This window comes from Carcharodon carcharias, chromosome 7 (genome assembly GCF_017639515.1).
Source record: "Carcharodon carcharias isolate sCarCar2 chromosome 7, sCarCar2.pri, whole genome shotgun sequence".
NCBI lineage: Eukaryota > Metazoa > Chordata > Chondrichthyes > Lamniformes > Lamnidae > Carcharodon > Carcharodon carcharias.
Window position 1 is genome coordinate 71,684,987 of NC_054473.1, and position 27,671 is coordinate 71,712,657.

Here is a 27,671-nt window from a genome sequence, read left to right on the forward strand (position 1 = left end):
ATGTGGCTTTTAAAAAGGAACTGGCTAAATACCTGAAGACTAAAAAAATGCAGGGTTATGGGGAAAGTGGGACAAGCTGCTTTGCTCTTGCAGAGAGCAGGTGTGGACTCAGCAAGCTGAATGGTGTCCCTCTGTGCTGTAACCACACTATGACTCTGTAATGTCCCCATGCTTTTGCTCCTGGATGTTGTTCTCAGCAGTGATCTAAATATCAGTCTTAAGTCCAGGAGACTCCAGAGCAATCCTGGTGGGTTTGAAATCCAGACTGGTCACAGATATCAGCGTGTCAGTAGCACATCATGTTCCACGTCAAATTTTAAACCAAATTTCTCTGGTTTGGAAATTAGAGCTGCACAAAGTGCCATGAATATAAATGGCAACGTGAAAACTGGATTCATGGTTTACTGATAGGTTGGAAGTACACGTAGATGTCCCTCCACTTGCCGCTCCCGTCCGCACCCCCGACCACACCACCACCGCCCCCCCCCACCCCGCCCCCCTCCGCCCCCCATCCAACCACCCAACTTACACCAGTCTGAGCCACAGCATTACAATGTAATCCATCATCTGTTCATGCAAAACCATGAATGCAAAACCACAATCTTGCAGAATCTGAGCATTTGGTTAGTCTCATGCTAATCAGCTCAAGTCATCAGGAGCTGCACATCTCCAACACAGAATTAGAGGTCATCTGTAAAAGCTGCAACAGTTGTCACACCTTGCAAATCATATTATAACAGCCGACATTTGTTTAAGTAGATGCACTTGGGCCCAGTAAAAGCTTATTCTTTTAAAAATTAAAATCCCATGCCTCAAAATTTATGCCAGTTAAAGCCCAGGCTAATTTACCAGATCATCAAGAATACACTTCTTTCCCTGAGAGATATGAAACTGGACTAAGAAACCCAGCAGCCAGTTATTAAGGTGTGAATCAAGATACAAACCAATTGCAAATTCAGATCAGAAAGTGCTTTCAGCAGCAAAAATTTAAAAAGTCATCTATTCTCTAAATTAATCAAATTCTGAGAAGGCATTCTGAGGGCACAGCCTACCCATTGGTACTCAGGAGGCATTTATCAGTCATTCAAGATTCATTAACAAATCTTTAGACAGGAACCAGTTTTTCCTCAATCAGCTGAACAGAAATCATATGGAAACATTCCCAACCAAGGATTCACATTGAGTAGAGTTACATGCATGTTATAAAAAAGATATAGAACATCTGCCATTGCTAAATAAGGACACTTAACTTGACGATATCTTGGTCTTGTTGCATGATAATATACACCAGAGGAGATAGGATCATATTCGGAGAATTTACTAATATTAGTTGTTTATGTGGTCTGTAATTTTTGTGCGTAGTTTTTTTTTTACTGGCACTTACAAATACTGAATAGACTACATCATCAGCAGCACAAAGCTAAGCATGTTGCAGAGCTACCCAGAATAGATGCCACGTATCCTGATAAGTCTAACTCCCCTGTGAGCATGCTTGACTTGTGTTTGCGGAGATATCAGATTAGATCATTGCTGTAGATATGCACAGCAAATATCCAGTGCTGGAGGGCGAGTCCATTCACCAGTGGCATTACCTACTGATTGTTCACCTGGAGTGGCAGGTCCAAAGATTTATGAAATGGAAAACCAATTTAATTTGATATGGATAACTTTTTCTGCCCACTTTACATAAATACCCAAAGATTGATGATGAATGCTGTCCACACTATCTTGACTACATCACAAAGAATGTGCACACAGCATAATTCATAACCACGTCAAATGCTTTGGGCAGCATCTTCAACTTAGTGAGTTGCTGATCTGCCTTCAAACAATATGCATAGAAATCACAAATTCATCCCAAAAGGTCCATGCTTGCATTTAACATCCGTGAAAGCAAACAGTTTAATCAAAATCACTTGCCCTTCAATCTTTAGTTCTTCGTCTACCTAGTCAATCTGATACTGAGGGCTGACAGTTTCTGCCTCTACTGTGGAAGTGAATCCAACCTCCTCACAACATGGCATAAAGACATTTCTCTTGTGCTCTGTTCTAAATCTCATTTTTACAGTCCCATCTTCCTGATCCTTCATCTACTGGAAACAGCCTGGTTGCAGCCACTCCACTCCATTGTCTCAATTTTGAGCACCCCTGCAAGATCACCAGGGGTATCTGTGATGTTCCCATTTGTATTTCTTCATTCCAGACTGTATCCTGGTGAATCTGCATTGCCTTCTTTAAAGCCCCAATATCCTACCTAGAGTACGGAGCTTAATACTACACCCAGTACTCTCATGCCTTATGACTTTTCATTGGCTTTTATATTCTATATCTCATGATATAAATTAGCTGTTTGTTTGTTTTTTTTTTACAGCCTTATCATCCCAAGGTACAACCATTAATATTCAATGAACCTGCAGTCCCGACTACCTCTGACCTTCTACAACAGCGAGTCTACTTCCATTCACGGTATAATTACCGCTGCTATTTTTGAACCAAAATGCACCACCTTAATCTCAGTGATAATGGATTCCATCTGTCACTTGTTTGCCTATTCCCCCATCTAATTAACGTTCCACTGCTGGAACCTTTGGTCTTCTGAAGAATCAACTATATCATCTAATTTGGTACTATTCGCAGATTTTAACACTTGTGTCTCCAGGCTTTTGTCCAAATCATATAATGAATGGAGATGACCCTGGAGCTGAAGCCTGAGGGACATGAATACCCACTTGGAGCATAAGAAGTAAGAACAGGAGTAGACCATTCGGCCCCTCAAGCCTGCTCTGCCATTCAATAAGATCATGGCTGATCTGCTTGTGTTTCGATTTCCACTTCCAATTGCTCTGGAAAGACTTCCCTTAATAGCCACTCTCTATTTCATATACTTTTCATCAGAGTTTTCCATTCTCCTCTCCCTTTGCTAGTATTCAAATTGGCACAAAAAGTACTACCACTGGTTTGGTAGACCTCACCAAATCCTATATCGATTGCCACTGTGGATGAAGATGGAGCGTCACCTCCTATCCAGATACCTGAAATACCAATTCAGGGCAGGACGTTTCAAAGTGTTCCAGGTTCTGCAGAATCTAACTCCAGTTCACACTTCACACCTAACTTTTGATCCCATTTCTGAAAAAAAGCATTTCACCAACAAGAGAAAAGGATATTGGAGAGAGAAAGAGACTGAGAGAGAAAGAAAGAGAGAGAGCGAGAAGGAAAGAGAGAGAGAGAGAGAGAGAGAAAGAAAGAAAGAAAGAGAGAGGACTAATTCCTTAACATGTTCACAGGATGGTTGATTTTTATTTTCTAATAAGAGCTTCCTGACCCTTGTGCTTTGGTTCAATATCCCAATAAAGTTCTAATGCCAAATAGACCAAAATTCAGGTTACAGCACAATGTGGTTAGAAAGACAAGACTACCGTACAAACGATCAAAATCAACCATAGTATTGATCCCCAGGAAGGGCTTAGAACTATAGAGATAAAAACAAAAAAACTGCGGATGCTGGAAATCCAAAACAAAAACAGAATTACCTGGAAAAACTCAGCAGGTCTGGCAGCATCGGCGGAGAAGGCAACTTTAACCAACTTTAACTTTAACACCTATGTGTTCTATTGTACTATTGTTGTTGACATCTTTTGATGATCTGCTTCTATCACTGCTTGTTTGTCGCTACAACCACACCAACCCCCTCCACCTGTCTGTCTCTCTATCTCTCCGCCCCCCACACACACACCTTAAACCAGCTTATATTTCAGCTCTTTCCTGGACTCGAACTCAAGTTCTGTCGAAGGGTCATGAGGACTCGAAACGTCAACTCTTTTCTTCTCCGCCGATGCTGCCAGACCTGCTGAGTTTTTCCAGGTAATTCTGTTTTTGTTTAGGGCTTAGAACTAGTTTTTTTTTTAAAAAAAGCTTATCCTCCTTTATAAGAGCTGAATTAATTACCGAGGGAGGGTTTCAAGAGAATAAAAAATAGCTAAAGAGCTTTTCACTAATGAGAGACTGCAGTTATACTGTAGACTAGCACCTGCAGGGTGCCACCTTCAGGGTGCCACCTTCAGTGAGGTTATATTTCCACAGGCTTCTTGCCTGAAGTAGTGCTGCACACGCCTACTTGAACCTTCCGTTCCCCAAATGGCTATGGTTAATTAGAAATTTGTCTTTCTAAAGTTCCCAGGAAAGTCACATTTGAAATGTACATATGCACTAGGCTGAAGTTATACTGCTGCTGATGTGAAACTACCTCCCACATCCTGGTGTAAGTGCTCCTGGGGATTAGATCAGCAGCCTGATCTACGTTATATTGCCAATTGTGCATCAGCGAAACTGTAATAGGGAAGTGGTGATATAACTGCACCCTTATTTATTATAGTTTATGTTACTAAGAAAACACCTCTGAGCATATGCCTATTTCCCAACATGTTTGTTGAGAAGAATGCACTGTTTGATTAAAAATGCTAGCAACCAAAAACAAATGGGTTTTTGTTAAAGCCTGCACATTTTAACCGGAAGGTGCAGATTTCAAATGGAACAGAACTGCATTTTATACACAGGTGTGTTTCCACAGTGTCAATGAACCCATATTGTAGCCAGGAAAGTTTTGAAATCATATCATACTGTTTACATTTATTTAGCCTTTGTAGTTCAAGATCATGGTTCTGTAGCAACTGGTCTGCACACCCACACACAGTAGGCAACTGCTGGCTGTAATTAATAAGCAGTTACTTTCAGAGTGTCACTTCTGAAACATATTTGGTGGAAATCCCCTGGGTGATGTCACAATGTACGTATTATAAGACAAGTTAGGTTGCTCCTCATTAGCACAGGGCTTTAAATAAAATGTGCTGGTCAAGCTTCAATGAAGAGAAACCCATGATGCTTTGGATAGATAAGGGCCAGAATTCAGATTATTGTCTGCTATTCATAAAATCTAACAGTGCAGCTCCTCGTGCCAGTGCCAGCTCTTTGAAAGACCGAACCAACTAGCCTCTATTTCCTACCATGTCTCCATTGCCCTGTAAATATTTTCCTTTTTTATCCAATTCCCTTTTGAAAGTTACTATGGAATTTGCTTCACCACCCTATCAAGACAGTACATTCCTGATCATAACAGCTTGCTGTATAACACATTCTCATCACCATCCAGTTCTTTTGCCACTTATCTTAAATATATGCCCTCTGGTTACTGACCCTCCTACCAGTGGAAACAGTTTCTCTTTATTTATTCTACGGAAACCCTTAATCTTTCTTCTTTCTTTCCCTCGTGCTCTCCCTCCTATTCCCTAATGGATGCTCGCATTATAAGCCCAGTTTGAGTCTCTCACTGAAATTTTGTCAAATTACATGAATGCTCTGAGGCAATAATAACTGAAAATTGGATGCCTGTTCCTTGGGGAAAACTGAATCAGCAGGCAATCCCATGACATGAAGGTTTGCTTTAAAAACAGGCTGTAACATCATCCCAGGTTCAAGGAAGAGGTTCCAGTCTTTGCTGAAATAATGAACTTCTCATCAAGAAATTCATAAAAGCATGCCCAATCAACACCCCCCACCACCAACCCTGAATCATTCACTCATGATTGAAGCATTATAGACGAGTGACATTTTTGCAGATTTGAACCTTGCTTCATTGCAAGGGGCAATATATGAAATGACACTACTGTGCTCAGAGGTTGAAGTGGCACAGTAAAATATTTATAATTAACTGCCCTCAAAGGGCAATTAGGGGTGGGCAACAAATGCTGGCTTTGCCAACACCCCCCACATCCTGTGTTAGAAGAAATAAAAACAAATGGTGAGTTTAGAGCGACTGCTGAGCCACCTCTCTATGTAAACAACAGGGAAGAGACACTATGATGGCCTGCATACATTCAGATGCTGAGTTGAGTATGCAACACCAAGTTTCCACATAATCAGACAATAGATAGGTGCATCAGTAATAATATCAATGCATTTTGAGCAGCCAAAAGACTGCAAGCCATAAGTAAGGAAGAGAGATAATAAATACGCATCCATCAAAATGAGTCAACATTCAATTTGGGAATATTAGCTGCAAGCCAGGTTACACAAGGCTGACTCTGATGTATAAAGCACATTTCCTATATCCTGGCACCATCATGGAATACTGGGAAACAAAGCTCTTGTTGCATAGCTAACAGCAAATTAAGACAGTTAAAATCAGCATTAAGCAGGACAGTGTGATAAAGATAAATGGTAAGTTGAGGCAATAGTGGACAGTAATTTTAAATACAATGGCTCTACGTTAACTAGCTACATTATCAGATTCAAAGATAAAAGAGCTTTCTAATATAAAAACAAGTTTTCATTTATACAGCACAGAATCTCAAGAACTCCAACCAAACCTGTAAGATAACTGACGTCAGCTCAGAAGTATTGGTGAAATGATCGAGTTCCACCGACAGGAGGAAAAACTTGGCTAGCACCAGCCCCTCTCTTATTCTTTGAGTGAGTATAATGGGACCTACTTTGTCAGTGGCTTAGCTTAGTTCAAAAAGGCAGGAGTGTTGTGGGGTGGCAGGGTAATTAAGGAGGTCCAATTATACATCACAGCGTTCTTTCTGAAATTGAAGAAAATAAAGTATCTGCTCTTTTTCAAACCATCCCACCCATGTCCATGGCCACTCTCATGATTGAACCATTGCACTAAACCTCACTACCTCCACAAGGCCTAATCTACCATTTTCTCATCATCTTTACTATCTTGATGCTCATCTTCCATTCCCAGAACAAAAGAAGAAACTACCTCTTAGCTCCTTCACCAGTATCCTCTCAAATTCCCTCTCTACAGGTCTGCAACCTGCAGCATCATAACTCTGACCACATCAGACTCTTCTGCCTTTTTATTATCTCGGCCAAAGCCTGCCTACCTGGATTAATCTGGAGTGCAAGGAAGGTCCGTGATTCTTCCTCCCTACCATAAGCAGCCTCTTGTGCCCTGCCTTTCCATATATCCAGATGAATGATTGGATTCATTGCCTCAGTTTTGGGGACAGGAGTCTGATTTGTTACTTTACATTGCTTTCTCCAATGCCCTTCCACAACAGTACCACACTATTTTCATTCCCCACGTTGGCTCTCATCAGGCTCATTTGCTAAAAGAATGACAGGAGGTCAAAGTGGTGAAGAAAAATCACCAAAGGAAGGGGTATAATAAATTGCCAACAACAGTATTTCTGTATTCCACAGGTTCAAATGTCTTAGAAGAGAGCAATTTTTCAATTAGTTTTTATTTTGTTCATCTTGCCTTTCATGCAAGATCTATCAAGCATGTTTTCAACACATTTCTAAACGTGATTCTGACAAAGTGGAGTGAGAAATAAAATTGTTCTTTAAACATAGTGAAAAAGAAAATCAGGCCTTAAAATTAGGTCTTAAAGCATTTACTTCATGACCAACCTTGGACTCTGAGCAGTGGCTGGCACCTCAAATAGGCTGCCCACAGAGTGCAGATATCTTGAAGGTTTCCAGTGGAAGCCAAAACAGCAGTCACTGGAAGAAGTATGCTAAGGCAGACAGTAACTATGAAAGGTCTAATACACACAAGCAAATCTTCCATTAAAAATCAGTCAAGGACCCTTTTTAAAAAAAAAAATAATATCCAATCCATCTTATTCCTTCTGGACAAGGCACTTAACACAGTGATAGCTACACATTTCCATATTATTTATTTATACCATTCAAAATGATAATTAAATGTGCATCATAGAGCTGTTACTGACCTTGATCATCTCTGCTACATAGCTCTCTGGCCCAGTGTATTCAGTGGAGTCTTTGACTTTCACCAAGACAATGAAGCATAGATAATGCCACATGTTGTGCTCCTCCTTGATATGTTCTTCAAACGTTACTGTCTTGTTGTCAAATTTATCCCTTTCCAAGCCTAGAAACAATAAATTAACTAATTACCAAACCTGAGACTAATTACATGTGTAGAACTGAAGTGTAAACAGAAACAGCTCATCACCATTCAGGCATCAAGCTGACTGAGAGGAGAATCCATTACTCAAAGTCTATTCATTTACATGCGATGAGAAATTTTACAGTCAAAGTAATGCATAGCTACACTAGGCATTTTGAATTATTTGGAAGTCAACATTGCATGATCTGAAACAGTAAATGCTTTATTTAACACTACACTCATCTGTTCTGTACTGTGGGACGTTGTGACATCTGCTCTTACACTAATAGAACCTACACGGCAAGCATGTGTTCCAGTAATTCCTGGACACTCAATGTATCACACAACAGTTTGTTCTTGTTTGAAAACATTATTCTGAGCCTCCCCAATCAAACAGCATACTTCACCTTTTACTGTATTATCAATTTCCAGCATTTGTTCCTCATTATTAAATGAGGCGGTGGTGAAAGAATGCCAGATGGTAAAAGGTAGTGAGCAGCTGACACATTCAACTTTCATTGCTTTACATGATAGTCAGTTTCTTTACATCCGGAGCTCTCTTACCTTGTACTTGCTTTGATTAGAGTTTTTTTCAAATAAATTGTTTCACAATTTGTTTTGAAGTAATTTACTAGAATCTTAACATTTCTAAGAATACCACATTTTCTAAAGAGCTGGTTTAGTGAGCTCAATCTGGTTTTTTCCAGTGACCCGAGACGTATCCCCACTCCCTTCCACTTCAGGCATGAATACTAACCACATATGAAGCAGGTAGTTTTCAGGACTTCTTCCTTCTTCTGCTTTTCACTCCTCAGGTCAGCAAAAGTATCAATAATGACACCAAAGATCAAGTTCAGGACAATGATGATGACCATGAAGAAGAAGAGAAGGTCATAGATCACACGAGCAGCAAATAGTGGTTCCTGAAAAAATGTGACAGTGTCACTCACTGGACAATAAGTGCTTTGAAAGCCAGTTTGGTCCACTAAAAATGGGCCTTTTCTTCAATGTAAAACCCACATCCATGGCATTTGCACATTGGAGATTTCTCCAAGTTGTTTTCAATACTAAGTTAAGTTAAGCATGCATAATATATCTGCTTTATATATCCTGTAAGCATATCTGAAAGCCATCCATACATCGCAGGTGATCACAACTATTCGTTTTGCTTGGCAGATACAAATAATTAATTTCTGGTGCTTCAAACTATTAATTAGTGCAATATGCACAAAACACAGAACAACTGCATTTATTTCCAAAATTCTTTTAAAAAAAATGGAGACACATTTTAAATACCAAGATCTAAATATAACGGAAAGGTTAACGATACATTCATTGTTAGTTTGTTTTTGTGGAGGAGTGGAGATATTTTACAATCTGTGCAGTACATCAAATTGAAGCTAGTTGCTGGTAAAATCTGATTGATCAGTATTCTACTGTGGATTGTACAGGCAACTAAAATTTGATCAGATGAAGGCTAGAATGTTACGCACTCAGTCCATTGCCCTCTGTTTAGCCGGGTAGTATCAGCGCCACATAATTATTGTTTGATAGAAAGTACCTCTTTGGAAGGTTTCCTGAGTACATCTCCCACTCCTCCTCCACTTCGCAGTCCATGGCTGAGGACAGTAATGATACACATCAACAGGGTTTCACAGGTATGCTCCGAGTCCTCTTCATTCTCAGAAAGCAACTCTGACAGGGAACAATTTGTAAGTGAGGTTTGAACTTTATGATATACCGAGGCCAGTCAACTTAAAACTAACAGGGACATCAATGCAGCATGTTGCCTCATCCTGCTTCCTAAATATATTGAATTGCAACCAAGGTCATCCTACCGTTACTTTCCACGGAATAAAGTGTTGAACAGTTTTCTCCATTGCCCAGTCGGCAGACATCAGCAGTCAGGAACTCTTCTGCCATCGATGCAGCATCTTCTAAACAAATAGAACAGAAGGAGAAACAGACCATCAGACGGCAGTTTTGTTTGCAGAGATTCAGGTTCATTTCTACCTGTTTTCGAACACTGGAGAAGAGGCCTGCGCATGTTCTAATTAGGTTCCCTGCCTTGTACAGCAATCTTTCCATCATCGCTGTTAAATAGAGGAAAATAACTTAGATTTACATATGTCCCAAAATTAATAATGGGCTTATTATTTTCACATAGTAACTTTGATGCCAGTCAGGAGATAAAGTCAATATACAATCAATATGGTTACCCTTAAAAGAAAATTACAGCACAGGTTAGGCAGGGTCAGATTCCTTTCATCTCCATTATCGTGTCCCCAATTTTGGCCATAATTTAAAAATTTTGAATAATAGAAAATGCTGGGAAAACTCAGCAGGTCTGACTGTTTCTCTCTGCACAGATGCTGAGTTAACGTTTCAAGTCCATATGACTCCTCTTCATACAGGCTCGAAATGTTTAACTTTGTTTCATTCCCCACAGATGCAGTCAGACTTGCTGAGTTTTTCCAGCATTTTCTGTTTTTATTTCAGATTTCCAGCATCTGCAGTATTTTGCTTTTTGTTTATTTAAAATTTAGGCTTGCTTGGTTTTTTGATTCAACTTGTATTAAAAAAAATGAAGAAATTAGATCAAGTTCTTTAAAATATAAATTGCGCACCATTCACACATTGGTGCTCCATTAACAGTTTACAGTGTCATGCTTTAGCTTCTGTAAGTAATTCCTTGACAATGTTGCCACCTTCTTATTACCTCTGTCACTGAAGGTGGGCAGAGGTATGTTTTCATCCTGTTTTGTTAGTCTGGTTGGAACAACATATCTCAAAAACTGATGGACTGATTTCAACAGAATTTGGTACACAGATAGGGTATGGTCAAAGGAAGAACAAATTAACTTTTTACAAAGATACAGATCCAGATCCTGGAATTTTTTAAAGGATCCATTAACATTGAGAGATAGGATGATTTTTTTTTTTTAAATAGAATGTTGTCTGCTGTTATATTTAGCATGTTGATGATTGTTTTAAAATGTATGGATTGTCTCAGCTGCTGTGGTGGAATTTATCACAGCTATCAAAATGTGAGCAGCGTTTTCAAAGCAGGTTATTGGATGTGGATTGATCTAAAGCCTCTTCAGTGAGATAGAAGTCACCTGCTGCAGACTTTCATGGATTTAAACAAGGAGTATTATTTATTCATACACTCACCCTTGAAAGGTCTATTGCAACATCAATCACATAACACACACCCAAGAAAGATTCAATTAATGATAGTAGTGCAGTTTTACAAATGTTAAAACCAAACAGAATAGTTAGCAGATCACACGTCTTTGGGAGTCCAGTGAAGGAGGGAGCTTTTCCTACTCTGGAATTGAAATTCAGGCAAGTTCAGATGGCTGGGGTCAAAACTGGATTAAAAGCAGCATTCCGTCAAAGTAAAGGCTGTTCAACAGGTCATATAGACAGGTCTCGATAACTGTTGTAACTAGGGGACAGTTTCTTACAAGTGAACCCAGAGCTGTTTAAAACAGGTTGGAGGAGGCCTTTCAAAGGCATTAAGCCTTGAAAAGGCAAGATGAGAGAGTCTTCTGCAGCTGTGACGTTGTTGCTAGTGTTTTGCAGACTGCTCGATCTCAGTTTTTTTGACATAAGGGTTTCAAAATCAGAGGGCAATTTTGATCATATGATGAATGGCCATTGATACACGATAGAACGCAAATGATGGTCTTTCATTGTGAAGGAGGGGTTTCAGTCATATGCTCAAAATCCATTGACAAGCAATAGAAGTAGATAGTGGGGTTTAGCACTTCATTGTGGATACTCAGTCCCAATAGCCCTCTATCGCTACATGGCAGACCTGGAGTCAGAGTGTCTGGGAGTTCATTGTCCCTGTGTTTTGGAGTAAGCCTCGACAATAGCACATGTGAAATTCCACAGAAAAGTGCTGTTTAGGCATGCCTATTCAAGCAAGCCTCTGCCTATTATAACCCAACTTGGAACTTTCCAGAAAGCTTGTTAGGCTGTTGAGGTTACAAAAATCAGGTGACCCTTCAGCAGCCATCTTCATCAGGGTCTATTTTAAAATGATTACCATTTTTAACATGCAATATCTTCATGCCTGTACTGGTATGACAATATAGAAGGGCAAACTCCTATAAATGTTGGGCTTCCAATTTTCCATTATCTTGGAGAAGCCATTGTGATTTATTCACTTACTGCTTTGTAATATACTTGCATATTATACCCAGTATTGAGTCATGAGTGTTGATTATCCTATTGGCTATGGCTGATAAACAGAAGGTGCGCCAGAGATTTGTTAGATACAGTTGGATTTTCCCCGCAGGCATTGAAGACCTTTCACTGACCAAATCACTGCAAATGAGGCCACACTGATCATCTCATCCTGCACAATTTCCCAGTATCTATGGTGCAACAGTACAGATACATCCACCTGCTTTTGTTAAAAAATGTTCACCAAAATAGTTGGAGACTGGTGGCTAAAACAGATTGAAAAAGCCCTTTAAGAAGATTTGCGTCAACAGTTTCCTGAGGGTATTTTTTTTTAATGAATTTTTCCCCTGGTTTTGTTTTTGTTCCTGATTCCTCTTAGGAAGTCAGCTTTTACATCAATTGCTGCACTACTGCCACTTTCTCTTTGTGACATACATACTAGTAGCATAATGGAATTCCCCCTGGGAATCCCATACACTTACATTGTTGAGGAAGGGGAGGGGAAGAAGGGACTTAGGAGGATACAGCAAGCAGGCAATGTTGGACCAGGTCTATAAGCAACCACGTCTTCATACCAGCCTGAAACAAGCAGAGGCCAGCCTGCTTTCCTGGAATTGTCCCAAGCTGAGGAGGGGGGAAAAGTGGATGGAGAGACACACACTGGGTGTGGGGGCAAAACACCAGCAAGAGAGGTAGGAGACACCAGGATGTGGGGGAAAATGGTTGGTGAAGGGTGGTGGGGTGGTGGTGAGAAAGACTCCAGGAGTAACAACACAATTGTGTCACAGCTGTAATCTTTTCTGCTGCAAAACTCAACCACAGGCTTGGCACTCTCTGTGGCTGTGTCAGTCACTTCAGACCACATCTTTCATGCCCCATGGTTATTCCAGGCATGTTACACACTCCTGCCCTAAGGGACGGTTACTCAGGGGTATCAAAAAAAATAGACAGCCATTCTTCATATCCATCTAATACATCAGAACATCCACTGTATTAGCTGCCTGCTGCGCTGCTCATTCACTCACCCGCAGACTGCACTGTGTTCCCCTTCATTTCATTTCTACCTGGCACTTAGTTGTGTTGACCACTTGTGAAGAGAGAAACTCCCTTCCAATGCAGTCCAGATGTGGAAAAAACTTGCACCATTGGTGTAGGAACAGCCAGCATTAGGCCACATTCAGCCCCTCAACTCTTGTCTCTGCAGTTCAATTAGATCACTGCTAGCCTGTACCTCAATTTCATTTAGCTGCCCTTGCTCAAAAATCTACTGATTTCAGTTGTGAAAATTTCCCTCAGATTCCACGGCCTTTGTTGGGGGTTGGGGAGAACAAGAGAGTTCCAAATTTCCACTACCTTGTTTCACTCCTTAATACTATAGCTCCAGTTTTATGATTGTGTCTAGTTGTTTTGGGTTTCTCTACCAGAGGAACTAGTTTTTCTGCATCTACCCTATTGAGTTTCTTTATCATTTTAAACCCCTTGATTATATCACCCTGCAACCTTACAAATTCATGAAATATGAACCAAATGTGTGCAGCTTGTCCTTAGCTTAACCGCTAAGTCACTACATCATTCAGGTGAATCTGCACTATACCCCTTCCAAAGCCAATATATCTTTTTTGAGGTGGTGTCCAAAGCAGAACACATTCTCTTTATTAACTTCAACATTGTCTTCATTACTGGTCATAGTTAAGGACATTCTCACGAGATGGAGCAGGGTTCTCTTAAATTACCACAGCTCCTACATAACGAGGAAACTTGGATCCATATTGATCTGAGTGCCAAATCTCCTATTGCAGACCCAACTGTAGCCTGGTGGATAATGAAGAGGCATTGCATTGTCGGGTGATGAATTACCCATCACAGAGCATGCAGCCCTGTCCTGCTCTATGAGGTCACTGTGTTATTACGGTTACTCCAATTATGGTTTTAGTCAGCAGTGGCCTCTTAGGATGGTAATGGTGAAAGACTCTGATGCCATTAAAGTTCAGGGAGTTATAGTTGTGTATTTTCTTGGAGATGATCATTACATGATCCTTACATGGCAAGAATGTTAACTGCTACCTCCCATCCTAGGCCTGAATGTTGTGTAGGACCTGCTATAGGCTGGGATGGCCTGCTTCTTTTTTTTGGAAAAATTATGAATGGAACTAAACATTGTGTAATCATTAACCAACAGTGTCACTCATGATGGAGGGTAAATCATTGATGAAGCAGCTGAAGATAGTTGGAACAAGAACACTTTGCTAAGAAATTCCTGCCAAAATAACTTTGCGGGGGGGGGGGGGTGCAATGTTTCAACTCCAACTACCACAACCATTTTCCTTTGTGCCAGTCACCAGAGAGTTTTTCTTCAACTCCCACTGACAATGGTTACAAAAGAGAGGCTGCCACACTCGGTCAAATATATCCTTGATATCAAGGGCAACTGTTCAATCTTGTTTTGCCGAGTTCAAATGCATCACACTGAAAGAGATATCCATCATATCCATTGAGGAAATTTAGGGTATCAGAAGAATTTCCTGGAACCCAAGTACAAGACCATAGGTTGATATCAACAATTTGTTATTTATCATAATGGGGCAAGCAACGACAGTTATAAGGACCTAAGAAACAGGAGCAGGAGTAGACCATATGTTGCCTTGAGCCTGCTCCACCATTCAATGTGATCATGGCTGATTAGCCTCAACTTCACTTTCCCATTCGTTCTCCATATTCCTCAATTCCGAGACACAAAAATGTGCGTATCTCAGTCATGAATACCTTCAACAATGCAGCATCCCCAACCCTCTACAGTAGAATATTCCAAACATTCACAACCCTTTGTGTGAAGCAATTTCTCCTTGTTTCAGTCCTAAATGATTGGCCTCTTTTAACCTGAGACTGTGCACCCGTGTTCTAGATTCCCCATCAAACCTCTTCAGAATCTCAATCATCAATGCCAATTGTTTAATGGCGAACTAGCGTGGTTCTGGATAGTAGAACTAACATTGTGTCAGCTTGAAGTGTAAGACTGGCCTTCTATCAAATTGGGCACCTGAAGCAGATTGGGTCTACAGTTGTCCAGGGGAATGTTAATCATTAACCAGCCAGCCTGTTTCATTGTTAGGATTTGAAGGACAGGCAGTCACAGGGGACTTGAATCCTTCACACTTGGCTCAAGGTTACCTCTACATATCAAGGTTCTCTTGAAATCCAGGGCTTCTCCTGGCTGAAAGATCAGTGAGAAGTTTGTTGTGTGCTAATTTGAGCTAGTTAAACCATAGCAGTGTGTCTGTACACACTTAGGTATCCCCAAGGCCTGCCAGCTGGGCCTAAGCTGCCTCTTGACTTCAATAGACGAGATGTGTAGCCAGGGGAATAGAGGACACAGTTTATATTGGGCACACAGTAATTCTATGAATGACTCAGCAGGTTGGCTTGGGGACTTAAGCATGATGTGTTTCAAAAAAAGTGAAGGTACCATTGTAACACATTAATTATCGATTGATTACAAGTTCTTCCCTGCTAATTTTGTAGTCGATGAGAATGTTTCCATGGGCTTTTAGAAGGCCCAGGATTTCTCAGTTTGAGTAGACTTGCTGGTCGTTCGCACACAAACTGTTATTAACTACAATAGCTTGTATTCAATTCTCCAAAACTCTAAAGTTGTCTCTGTTGAAGGAACAACAGAATTAAAGAAAGTATTTGATGATTCACTAAGTCAAACCTAATCCTAAAGTTTGGGGAATTATAATTAAGCTCACATATATTGTGGCTCAACCTTTACCATTGACCTTGCAATTCAAACAAAACACTCGAATGGGCCAACATGGTTGTATATTAACAAACACAAAACTCAGATACTACCATTTGTCGCTTCAAAACATTATATATGATACACATTATGTGCTCTTAAAATTCTAACAGGACTAGACAGGGTAGATGCAGGAATGATGTTCCCGATGATGGGGGAGTCCAGAACTAGGGGTCACAGTCTGAGGAAATGGGGTAGACCATTTAGGACTGAGATGAGGAGAAATTTCTTCACCAAGAGAGTGGTGAGCCTGTGGAATTCGCTATCACAGAAAGTAGTTGAGGCCAAAACATTGTATGTTTTCAAGAAGGAGTTAGATATAGCTCTTGGGGTGAAAGGGATCAAAGGATATGGGGAGAAAGCGGGAGCAGGCTATCGAGTTGGATGATCAGCCATGATCCATAATGAATAGCAGAGCAGGCTGAAAGGGCCGAATGGCCTACTCCTGCTCCTATTTTCCTACTCTACAGTTTGCCCATTAATGCATTGTAGCTTGAATTAAAGATGTAATTGCTGCATGCGGAGTTTTGGTCCCCTTATTTAAGGAAGGGTGTAAATGCATTGGAGGCAGTTCAAAGGAGGTTTAGTAGATTGATACTTGGAATGAGTGGGTTGACTTATGAGGAAACGTTGGACAGACTAGGCTTGTTTCCACTGGAATTCAGAAGAGTGAGGGGTGATTTGATCGAAGTATACGAGATCCTGAACGGCCTTGACAAGGTAGACGTCGAAAGTATGTTTCCTCTTGTGGATGAGACCAGAACTAGGGGGCACTGTTTTAAAATTAGGGGTTGCCCTTTTAGGGCAGAGATTAGGAGAAGTTTTTTTCTCTTGAGCGTTTTGCGACTTTGGAACTCTCTGCCTCAGGTGGTGGTGGAGGTGGAGGTCATTGAATATTTTTAAGGCAGAAGCAGATAGATTCTTGTTAGGTAAGGGAATCAAAGGTTATCAGAGTTAGATGGGGATGTGGAAATCGAAACACAAGATGACCAGCCATGGTCTTATTGAATGGCGGAGCAGGCTCGAGGGGCTGAATGCTCTACTCCTGTTCTTATGTTCTTATTAGTGTGTATATGCATAAGAACCTTGTTATAAGTTGGGAAACATAACCAAAATTCACAAGTACCACCACAGTGAAATCCTTGTAGGTGCCTTTATCACTGTAGTGCTTCCATTATTATTCTTGTCATCTTATATATCTACACTCTTCAATACAAACAGTGTAACTCAGGTCAACTTGAGACTGGAGGCCTTTCGATTGATAACAATGTTTGAGACACTAAACGGTAATTAACTCATGGTGCATATTGAAGGAGACCTCCATAATTGATAACTGAGCTTTATTGGTGTTACTTAATGACTATTCCATGTTGTGGGCTTTAATCCAGAATAAATAATTCAGTTAATTTTAGTCTGTAAAAGCTTTGTTGTGTTTGAATTTGAATTCTGCCATGCCGAATTGATTGAAATGTATTGTCAGTCAGTGTGAAGTCAGCTTGCAGAGGGGTAATTGTCAACTCAGAACATACACTGTCTTCAAGGTAGACTGTACAAAGTTTCTAGTTTATACAAGAACAGGAAAAGGCTATTTAGTTCTTGGAGTTCTACCATTCAATGAGATTATGGCTGATTTGTATCTCAATTCTATTTACTGTACCTACCTTTGATCCATGTCCCTCAATATCCTTACCTAATAAAAATCTCAATCTCAGTCATGAAAATTTCAATTAACCCAACATCCATAGCTTATTTGGGGGGGTGGGTAGAGGCGGAAGTAAGAAAGTTTCAAATTTCCACTCCCCTTCTATATGAAAAAGTGGTTTCTGATTACGCTCCAAATCTGTGGTAGCTTCAAATTTTAAAACTGGATTTAACAGACCAAAGCAAGTTGCTTCAATGTCTACCCTGTGAAATTCTCTTGCCATTTTAAACACCTATTATTTCAACCTTCAACCTTCTAAACTTAGGGAATGCAAGACAAGTTTATACATGTGCTTAGAATTTAACCCTTTAAAGTCATGGAATCATTTTGGCGAATCTGTTGCTGTAACCAATCCATCCTTCCTGAGGTATGCAGTCCAGATGGGGTCTGATCGAGGCTCTGTACAGCTGGAGCTCAATACCCCCTGCTTTTTATTCCAACTGCCTTGAGATAAAGGCTAACACTCGATTCGCCTCACCGTCACTTTTAATTCAGTGTGTGCTTGGACATCTAAATCCCTTTCTGTCTTGATAGTTAATAACCTCTCACCATTAAGAAACAAGCTTTGTAAACAGGAAGAGCTAGGAAACTGCTGAAAGGAAGAATTGTATTTTTAAAACCTGAACACTGTTGTCAAAAACCTCTGTGCATTAAGTACGCTTGCTTGATGAAAACACGATAATGAAACTTTGCTCTTGGTAAAGCCTCTCCATCAACATTCAAGTGCAGAAATAATATACGAAGTTTCAGTATGAGTTGACCTTGACATGTCACCCTCTCAAATCCCTTCAACTTCACACTCTATCTTAACCAGAGGCCAATGCTATCATTATTATTGCTGGCATCTGTCCATCTCGGGAGACGATGGACTGGGCCCAGGGTGTGTATCACTTCTGTATTTAACATCGTCTGTTGTGGCTGTAGAGGCCGATTCACGAGTGGCAGCCCCTTCCGTAGCTGGCACAGGTGAATGGTGTTGGCCTAAGATTGGCTGATGTTTTTTCCATCCGGTGGGCTCTCTTTTCTGCCATCTGGTCATTTCTTTTGTCTCTGCTTTGTCCGTGCCCTTCCTGACTGCTCGTCTCCAGGCTCTCTGGTCAGCAATGAGAGCTTCCCATGTATCAACTCTGAACCTGGTCAACTTGGAGCTCTCACTTTCAGACATCTGTGTATTGCAGGTGTGGGTGACCTGTTGGTCTCATGCCAATAGCAAACTCGCCACAGAGCATGTTTTTGGGGATGCGGCCATCATCTATTTGGCTCACATGGCCCAGCAACAGAGTCACTATTGTATAAAACTCATTATGACTGGCATATAAGACATCTGGACATCATTGAGTGCTGAAGGAAAAACTCTGAAAATAAAGACTAGCCTTTGGACAAAAATATTTCAAGTTCTTCCAGTGAAGACAATCAGGTTTATTCCACCCACACATATCAAACCTTGTGCACTTTATCCGATCTGCTATGTAATTGTTACCTTTATATTATAAGGAATCCAGGCTAATTGCCAAAAAATAAATTATAAGATAGGGAACTCACTCTGTAGGAAGTCATGGGTATGAAATCATGCAAAACTATGGAGATTATCCTATCCAGCTCCCCACAATCCCTCAAAGCAGCATGTACTTTAACCACTGAACGAAACATTAAGGACTTCACAAAATGCAGTCCTACTTAATTCTGACTTAATATGTTGATTTTACCTGCCCAGTAGGTTTTGTTTGGCACCTTGTCCACTGCCAGGATGAAGTCATCCTTGAAAAACAAAAAGCCAACTATGGAAAACAGGTAGACTAAGATAAGAGCTAGCACAGCTGTCAGAATGATGGAGCGGCCATTTCGAGTGACACTCTTGATGACATTCAGTAATGTCTCTTCTCTGTAAACCAGATCAAAAAGCTGAAAAATAAACAGAAAAGGATCCGTCTTTAACCTTCATGGAAACTAAAGTTAAAGAAATCTAACCTGCTAGACAAGGCCAATCTATTTCTAATAACTGCACTTCAGTATATTGCTTCAAGCTTAGGAATTGTGTCGATCAAAATAATCCTTCCTGTAGTCAAGGTATGCTTACTTTAGGTTGTCACTTTTAATACATGAAAAATTATACGCATTAAATGTAAACTTTCATTCAATCTATATTAGTCCTTGCATGGTGATTGTCATGTGCAAAATGACTGTGGATATTTGGTTAAACTTAGTTTTGCCCCTTCCCAACCCATTAGGTCCTATATGTTGTTATGGTGGGGGTGGGGGGTGGTAGGAAAAGAGCAAATGGCTGGCAGAGTAGAGCAATGGGGAAAGAGCAGGGCAGTGAATCTAATTTCATCGCTCTTTCAAGGAGTCAGCTCAGAGATGGTGGGCTGAACGGCCTCCTTCTGCGCAGTATGATTCTATGTCCTGTTTCTGGTGACAATGTCACTCGAACAAACTACACTGGAGGGGGGCTTACCATCTGACCTTCCTCATCTTGGTATAGAAAAACAATTTGCTCTTTTGCATCTCCTTCCCAATCCTGGTAGATTGGCCAAATTTGAAACTTTAATGTTTAAAGCAAAATTGAATTGACTTTCTTCAGATACATACCAGCAGACTGTAGAAGAATTCATGGGCAAAAAGTCCCATGACAGATATTAGTGTGTATGCTAGATGATAAAGAAACTCCACATCCAAGACCATTGCCATGTAACCTCTAGTGAAAGTTCCTCGGTTTCCCACAAAACTAGTCAGGAATATTACCTTATTGCCAACCTGTTAGGACGCATAAAAAAAATCATTCATCAGCCTTTTTAGTTGTCAACAGATTCAGGGTTAATGATGATTTTAAGCATTAGCTTTACAGCAAGTGACCCAAATTTCTATAAAAAGCTTTTTTCCCCATGCATTTCATTTAAAATGAAGTGAAGAGTGTGATAGAGATAACTGTGGTTTTTAATATACCCTTTAACAGCTTACCTTGACAGGAGGAAATCTTCCTTTGAATAATCAAAATGATCCAACAGAGCCAGTTTTGGGTCAACTTGAATGGCTATGCAAATTGACACAACCCAAATAATAACAACATTACCATGCAAATGCAAGTTCATTTTTCACAGGGCTGTGATAACTTTATTATTAAAAGGAATATTCAGGAATTCTGTGGGTTCTGAGATTTGAACCCAAATAGCAACCCTGGAATTTAATCTATGCAATGAAAAATGGCACAGCATTAAGTGTCAAATTCCTATATCCCATTTAAATAAGTCAATGGATATAAAAAAAAATTGCTAAGAAATTCGAGGCGTCAACTTTTAGACAAGAGGAAGGACCTTCTGGGATTATGTTCAGTGACGATATGCAAGGTATCATATTTCAGGGCCTCGGACCAGTCTAGCTCTGAAGTGCACCAGTAAATCTGTCCTGCTTGTCCTGTGGTAGCCCTGGCAGAAATTGGGACAGTGGTCTGGGTTTTAAAGACAAGCTAGTGGGATTGACACAGCCTCTAGCATTAAAGCTAGAAAGTCCCAAGCTCAATTCTTGGTTTGTAATAAGTTCGCTGACCCCAACAGTTTGAATGGTACAATGGTACAATAATAATCCACCAGCCCTAAGGAAGGAGTAAGCACAGCCAGGGCCCACTCCTGATTTCTAACTCATGACTTGCTTGGGTGTCAGATGAGGACCGAATCCAGCTGAGTTGAATGACTATCTAACTCTATGAACACAGATGGTTTAGGTTTGCAAATACACAGTAGCTAGACAGGACCAAGATGCAGTTAGGCACCCTGCATAGCTGCACTCAACCGAGGGGCAGCTTCACCAGGAAGAAGAAAAAAAGTTGTGAAGTTTGTAAGGAGTAGAATGGGGAATGCATTACATTTTCCGGCTGAAAAGAATGGAGTCCAAGAATACGATATTAGTCATATATTAATTCTGTTTAATTAAACATGAGTGGTGGGCATTAATTGGGCATTCACTTGACCTCTCAAATAGTCACAGGCTAAATCTGCAGTTGTTGTGTTAGGTGGTGTATGCTTTCTCATGCCCAGTAAAGTCATGTCATATTCACAACTTTTAAAATGTGAACTTTACTCCATGTGGAATATTTTGGAACTGACTGTTCTTTCAAAGTGGACAAAAGCTCGCTGCAGAAGATGGTTGCCAAGGGTCATCTCAACCGTTCTATAAATTCAAAACTGCCACAGTCTCAAAAGGACAAAAGAATACATTCTAGACTAAGGTGCCAACTACCTATCTCCTGAGACCATGCAAAATACATTTCCTGACTTGAATGTGTCTTTCTGAAACAATGATTGTCTCAACCTCCACCCACCCCTCCTCACACCCCCACCTCCCCATCTCGGAATGAATGTCTTCAAACAATAACCCAGGTTGTGGCTAATCAACCAAAGTCCAACACAATATTTGGAAAATGGAACTGTGAGAAGCTATATGGTAGGGCAGCCATGTTGATCTCCCCTTTAAGTGCTGTCCGCAGAAAGACACAGCAGCAGCAGGAAGGGCAGTAATATCTATGCCTTAAGAACCAGAGGCTGCAATATCATAAGATCTCCAAGCCTGTTACTTTTCAGGTCCAATACTACCAACTGACCTCCCTGGTAATGAGACGACAAGCAACTAACTTTGTGACCTGCATAAGTCCATCTCTTCAGGGGAATCTTGAAAACCACTTTAGCACATGACCCCACTGTTGAACTTACTTAGACTACACTTCAGGAGTGAAGACGTCTACTTCATCAGGCTTGAAGCAAGTGTTTTCTAGAGTGAGCCAATCGTGCAAATTATGAACTATTCTTTTGCTTATAAACTGTAAAGGTGCACTAATCTCTTCAAATGTACTTTCCTTGCGTGAGTGAGTGTCGTAACGTTAGATATTTTGGGTGAGTGGGTGAATAAAGAATCCTACTTATTTAAACCCTCAAAAATCTTGCTGCTGGTTATTCAAATTGTCCACACACTTGGGATAAAAAATGTACACATCCTCCTTTCAAAATCTTATTGACATAAGAGCATAAGACGTAGAAGCAGAAGGCCATTCGGCCCATCGAGTCTGTTCAGTCGTTCAATTAGGCCATGGTTGATCTGATAATCCTTAACTCCACTTTCCTGTCTTTTCCCCATAACCCTTGATTCCCTTACTGATTAAAAATCTGTCTGTCTCAGCCTTGAATATACTTAATGACCCAACCTCTACAGCCCTCTGAGGTAAAGAATTCCACAGATTCACTACCCTCCTCATCTCTGTCTTAAATGGGCGACCCCTTACTCTGAGATTATGCCCTCTGGTCCTAGACTCTCCCAAAAGGGGAAACAACCTCTCAACATCCACCCTGTCAAGTCCCCTAAAATTCTTATTTTTCAATAAGGTCACCTCTCATTCTTCTAAACTCCAATGAGTACAGGCCCAGCCTACCCAACTTCTCCTCATAAGAAAATCCCTTCTTACCCTTGATCAACCCTAGTGAACCTTCTCTGCTCTACCTCCAATGCCAGTATATCTTTTCTTAGATAAGGGGACATGGACAGTGAAGAAAGGTTACAGGGATTTCAGTAGTTTCTCTCGCCCTGTCTGTAACAGGATGCAAAATCTAACTCTGTAAATAAATATAAAAGTGTGTAAAGATTGGCTCCAGTCTATCCTTCACCAATTAGATTTCTGGAATAGAACAAATGAAACCACAACAACCCCATCATATATTTGTTTAACTTCCTGTTTACTTGAAGGGATTCCGAGAGAACACTAGGTTGCAAATCCCTACCATGAAACTCTTCACCCTTTTGAATGCTTCTCTGCAAATCAACATCCTGAGTACAAAACTGCAGAAGGAATGATTAATAAGAAACTTTACTTTGGGCTTTCCCAGTATATTTGTACTTAATTTGCATAGCAGTGGGTTCCAGTGCACATGTTAAGAAAGCAGCACAACAGTAATGTTACAAACTGAAGCATAATCAAAAACAGTGCTGTGAAAATAGTGCACACAAAGATTAGGAAGCACATATTTCAAGCAGTTTGTCTAGTTTTCTTCACAGTTCCAAAACAGATGAACCTCATGACAGATTACAACTTGGCTACTTCACAATTTGCAACTGTGTGCGTATCATGGGTTGTTGCATAATGTTTTACTTTCGCTAAATGCTGATTGTGAACACAATTAACACTTCTTAAAAAGAAATCAACAGTTCATTTAAGTAATAGATTTTTCTTTAGAAAGCAACCTCAAGAAATCAGGATTTTGCAACAAATTCAGGTGGCAATTTTGTTTATTTGAGATCCTGGAACTTTTTGAGAGATTTATTATTACTGAAAAGGCAGCCACTGAAAGATTATCAGGTATCAAACTGCTTTGGAAGTCATAAAAACAAAAAAACTGCGGATGCTGGAAATCCAAAACAAAAACAGAATTACCTGGAAAAACTCAGCAGGTCTGGCAGCATCGGTGGAGAAGAAAAGAGTTGACGTTTCGAGTCCTCATGACCAGTTCTGTCGAAGGGTCATGAGGACTCGAAACGTCAACTCTTTTCTTCTCCACCGATGCTGCCAGACCTGCTGAGTTTTTCCAGGTAATTCTGTTTTTGCTTTGGAAGTCATCTGGTGATGATCTAAAAGAGGTTTTCATTAGCTTGTTAAAACTAAACTGTACTGAAAGAACTAGCACAATACATCCTAAAGTCTCTTTGACCACTCTGGGACATTTCATTACATTAAATGTGCTATGTAAATTGTTGTAAAATAAACCCCACATCAAATTACTTGAGAGGGAAAAATTAATTTGCACAGTGGTGCTTCAAGCAGTGCTACACAGACTATCAATGCCCCAGGAATCAATGAGGAAATCTCCATGGCGCTGCCTGTCCCCAGAGAATCGACACCAATCCACTGCCTCAAAAGAATTTCGCCCCGAAAATGTCGACAGAACAGAAACAGGCCATTTGGCCGACAGATTCATGCCAGTGTTTATGTTCTACACCAACCTCCTCCCACTCTAATAATTTCTTCCCTCCCTGCCCCCATATCCCTCATCCCTTCTCCATCATGCATAAATTGGAGAGACTTGATGTGTACATCAATACTATCTGCTTCAACCACTCTGCATGACGGCGAGTGGCCACTTTCGCATCACTCTCTGTGCAAAAGAATTCCTCCCAAATCTTTTAATTGATCCAATAATGGTTATTTTGTATTTCTGTCCCCTTGATCTGGACTAGCCCACAAGGACAAACAGTTTGTCTACATCCAGTCTATTGAACCCCTTCATCAAAAACCTTCATCAAGTCTCCTCTTAGTCTTCACTTTTCCAGATAAAAGAGCAGCTTGCTCAGTCGATTCTAAGAACATCCTTGTAAATGCAGTTTGTTGCTGTACTTTTGACAGTGCTTCAATAGTCTGCTTATATTATTAAATATTAGGAGCCATAATTTGTTTCAGTTTGTTGCTGCCACACAGTCAATATTATTGTGTCAGCATAATGCAGAGATCTGAGACACGTAGAGTGAGATATCAATAGCTTCTTCTAAGACCTCTGCTTCAGAATTGCATATCTCGCATATTTACCTGGTCTATGAGGGCAATAGTTTTAGAAATTTTTGGTGAGTGACCAATTTGGTTCCAGTCAGTTGCTCAAGACCTGTGCATCAGAAGTTGATAGCGCTAGCAAAAGTCTTGGCAGCTAATGATGAATGTGCCTGATTTATAGGAGTACGGCAGCATAGTGGTTCTGTCACCAGTTGAGTAATCCAGAGATCTGGACTAATGATCTGGAGGCGAGTTCAAATCCTACCACGGCAGCTGGGGAATCTGAATTCACTAAATCAAAAATAAGTCTGAAGTAAAAAGTTAGTATGAATGATGTTAACCATGAAACTACCAAATAGTTGTAAAAACCCATTTGACTCAATAACGTCCCTAAGGAAGGAAATTCTTGCTTGGTCAAGCCTATATGTAACTCCAGATGCACAGGAATGTGATTGACCCTTAACTGCCTTCTGAAATGGCTGAGCAAACTGCTCAGTTGTATAGAGATGGGCAATCAATGCTGATCTTCTGAACGAACATCCTGTGAATCGACTAAAAAAGTACCCGCTGAGGTCAGGTGTAAAGCCAGGCATGGCATTGAGCTTCAATGTTAACAGTAGCTTCTAGTGGTATGGAAGGGAAAAGAAGAAGGTGGGGTTGAGTTTTCATGCGTTTTTGCAGCCTATTGTTCAGTTCTAGTGTCACCCATGACGGAAACTGTGCAGGCACATTGGATGATGTATGTTCGCTGTTTCTAAGACTTCAGCAGTCAGTTGGCACACAGGAGAAAAAGCCAGGAGCAGCACTGAATGGGGGAGGTGAGGGAAACGCCAGTGTGAATTTGAAGGGTTCTTGGAAGAGCGCCAATGCAAATCGTAAGGAGTGGAAGAGTGCATCTGTGAACTCGGGGCTGGATAGGGATAATACCTCTGTGAAGGGAGACTTGAGGTCATTTTTTTTTGGTGGGGTGGGAGTGATAGTCTGATTGGTCTGTTGAAAACCCAAGCAAAATTCATTTTTCCTCCACTGTGAATTAAGAAAGATTACTGACCAGAATAGTCCACTTTCAGTCGAGCATGTCCCCAGTGTATGTGCACTGTCAGCTGGTATAGGGCAAAATATGGAAGTGCGTGCGTACAATTCTAATTTGCTCAATTGAATCCTTCACTAGAATAATCCTCTGCTGAATCCTCTGGCTTATTCAACAATTTTTTGAAAACAGAAAATTAACCAAAACTTCCCCTAGTAACAAATTTTATGATACTACGGGGAAAAATAAAAATTTAACCAAGATAAAAAAGCTAATTTCTAAATGGCAGATAGCAATTTTTTAAAGTTATGCAAATGTCTCTTTAATTTTACACAAAAATAAATTAAAGCCCTAAACGTTGGAAAATGTACCAAAGAAGACAGCAAAAAAAAAAAAAATCAGCATTTTCAGGGAGTGGCATGTTCTCAATCTCTAGAAAGCAGTTGCCTTCAAGATTTCAAGACCTCTTGGGTTACGGCTTATTTTCTCCAATGTAAGTGAAAGACCATTGGGTGTTGCTGCAGCTTGAGTGATTGGCACATTGTCTTGCTGAATTCCATTTACTCCATTTCTATGCCATTGTTTGATACACAGTACCCTTTGAGAGTATGAACTTCTTTTGGCGGGGTTGGGGGGGGTAGGGGGTGCTGTGTCATAAAGTGTTGGGCATAGTTCGGTAGGTCTCATGCATTCATAGTCTTTGGTAGTTCAACAGTAAGTATTTATTAACTACCAGAAACTATATCCATAGGTACAGTAAAAGTCTAAGCTATTAGCTGTCTCTATGCTTGCTTTTACACTTGTTTCTGTCCAACTCTACATTGACCCCTAGGTGCAGGTCATGTATTTTCTTACATCACTGTGAGGGTGGTACTGTACTCAGTCCCACGTTAACTCTATGTGTCAGACCATTATACTACAGGAGGAGCAGGGGGTGTTGGGGAGGTGGGGTGGTGGTGGGGGTAGTACTATATTAGCTGTTACAAGGCTGTTGCTAACATGGCTGTGCAGCAGATCAGTCACTTAATTTACTCAAATAAAAACAGATAATGCTGGAAAACTCAGCAGGCCTAGGGTTGCCAATTTCAGTTGGACATATTCGAGGAGATTTCATCAAGTTACCTTCTGCCTCTAACTGTCCTGCCCAATTCTTGCCATTGGTTAACTGACACATCCATCCTCATGGTGCCCCGCCTTTTCATGTTGATTGAAAACACTCACTCTGTTACCTGAATGGATGATCTTGGACTGTCTTTTCTAGATCTTCAATATTTCATAACTAATGGCTTTTCTTTTGCACTGCACAAAGGAGATTTGTCTTCAATTCTAGGAGACTCCAGTCCTGGAGGGTTGGCAACCCAAAGCAGCCCAGGAACCTTTTGCGCAGAGGAAACGAGTTTATGTTTTGAATGTAAGACACTGTGGATGCTGCAAGTCAGTTTACTGTTACACTTTCAATGGCATTTCATCAGAACTGGAAGGTGTTAGAAATATTTAAATAATTAA

The 27,671-nt window shown here is 40.5% G+C and overlaps 1 protein-coding gene across 7 annotated transcripts in view; it reads right to left on the reverse strand.

Moving 5' to 3' along the window:
* The window catches only part of itpr1b (inositol 1,4,5-trisphosphate receptor, type 1b), a 492,964-nt gene that overhangs the window by 72,105 nt on the left and 393,188 nt on the right, over window positions 1–27,671 (reverse strand). For all 7 annotated transcript variants that reach the window (XM_041191125.1, XM_041191131.1, XM_041191128.1 and 4 more), the window contains 6 exons: window positions 20,206–20,370; window positions 19,323–19,518; window positions 9,760–9,858; window positions 9,483–9,616; window positions 8,679–8,844; window positions 7,743–7,903 (listed from right to left, as the gene is read on the reverse strand). In XM_041191125.1, coding sequence (XP_041047059.1) covers window positions 7,743–7,903; window positions 8,679–8,844; window positions 9,483–9,616; window positions 9,760–9,858; window positions 19,323–19,518; window positions 20,206–20,370 — 921 coding nt within the window. The remainder of the gene's footprint in view (window positions 1–7,742; window positions 7,904–8,678; window positions 8,845–9,482; window positions 9,617–9,759; window positions 9,859–19,322; window positions 19,519–20,205; window positions 20,371–27,671) is intronic.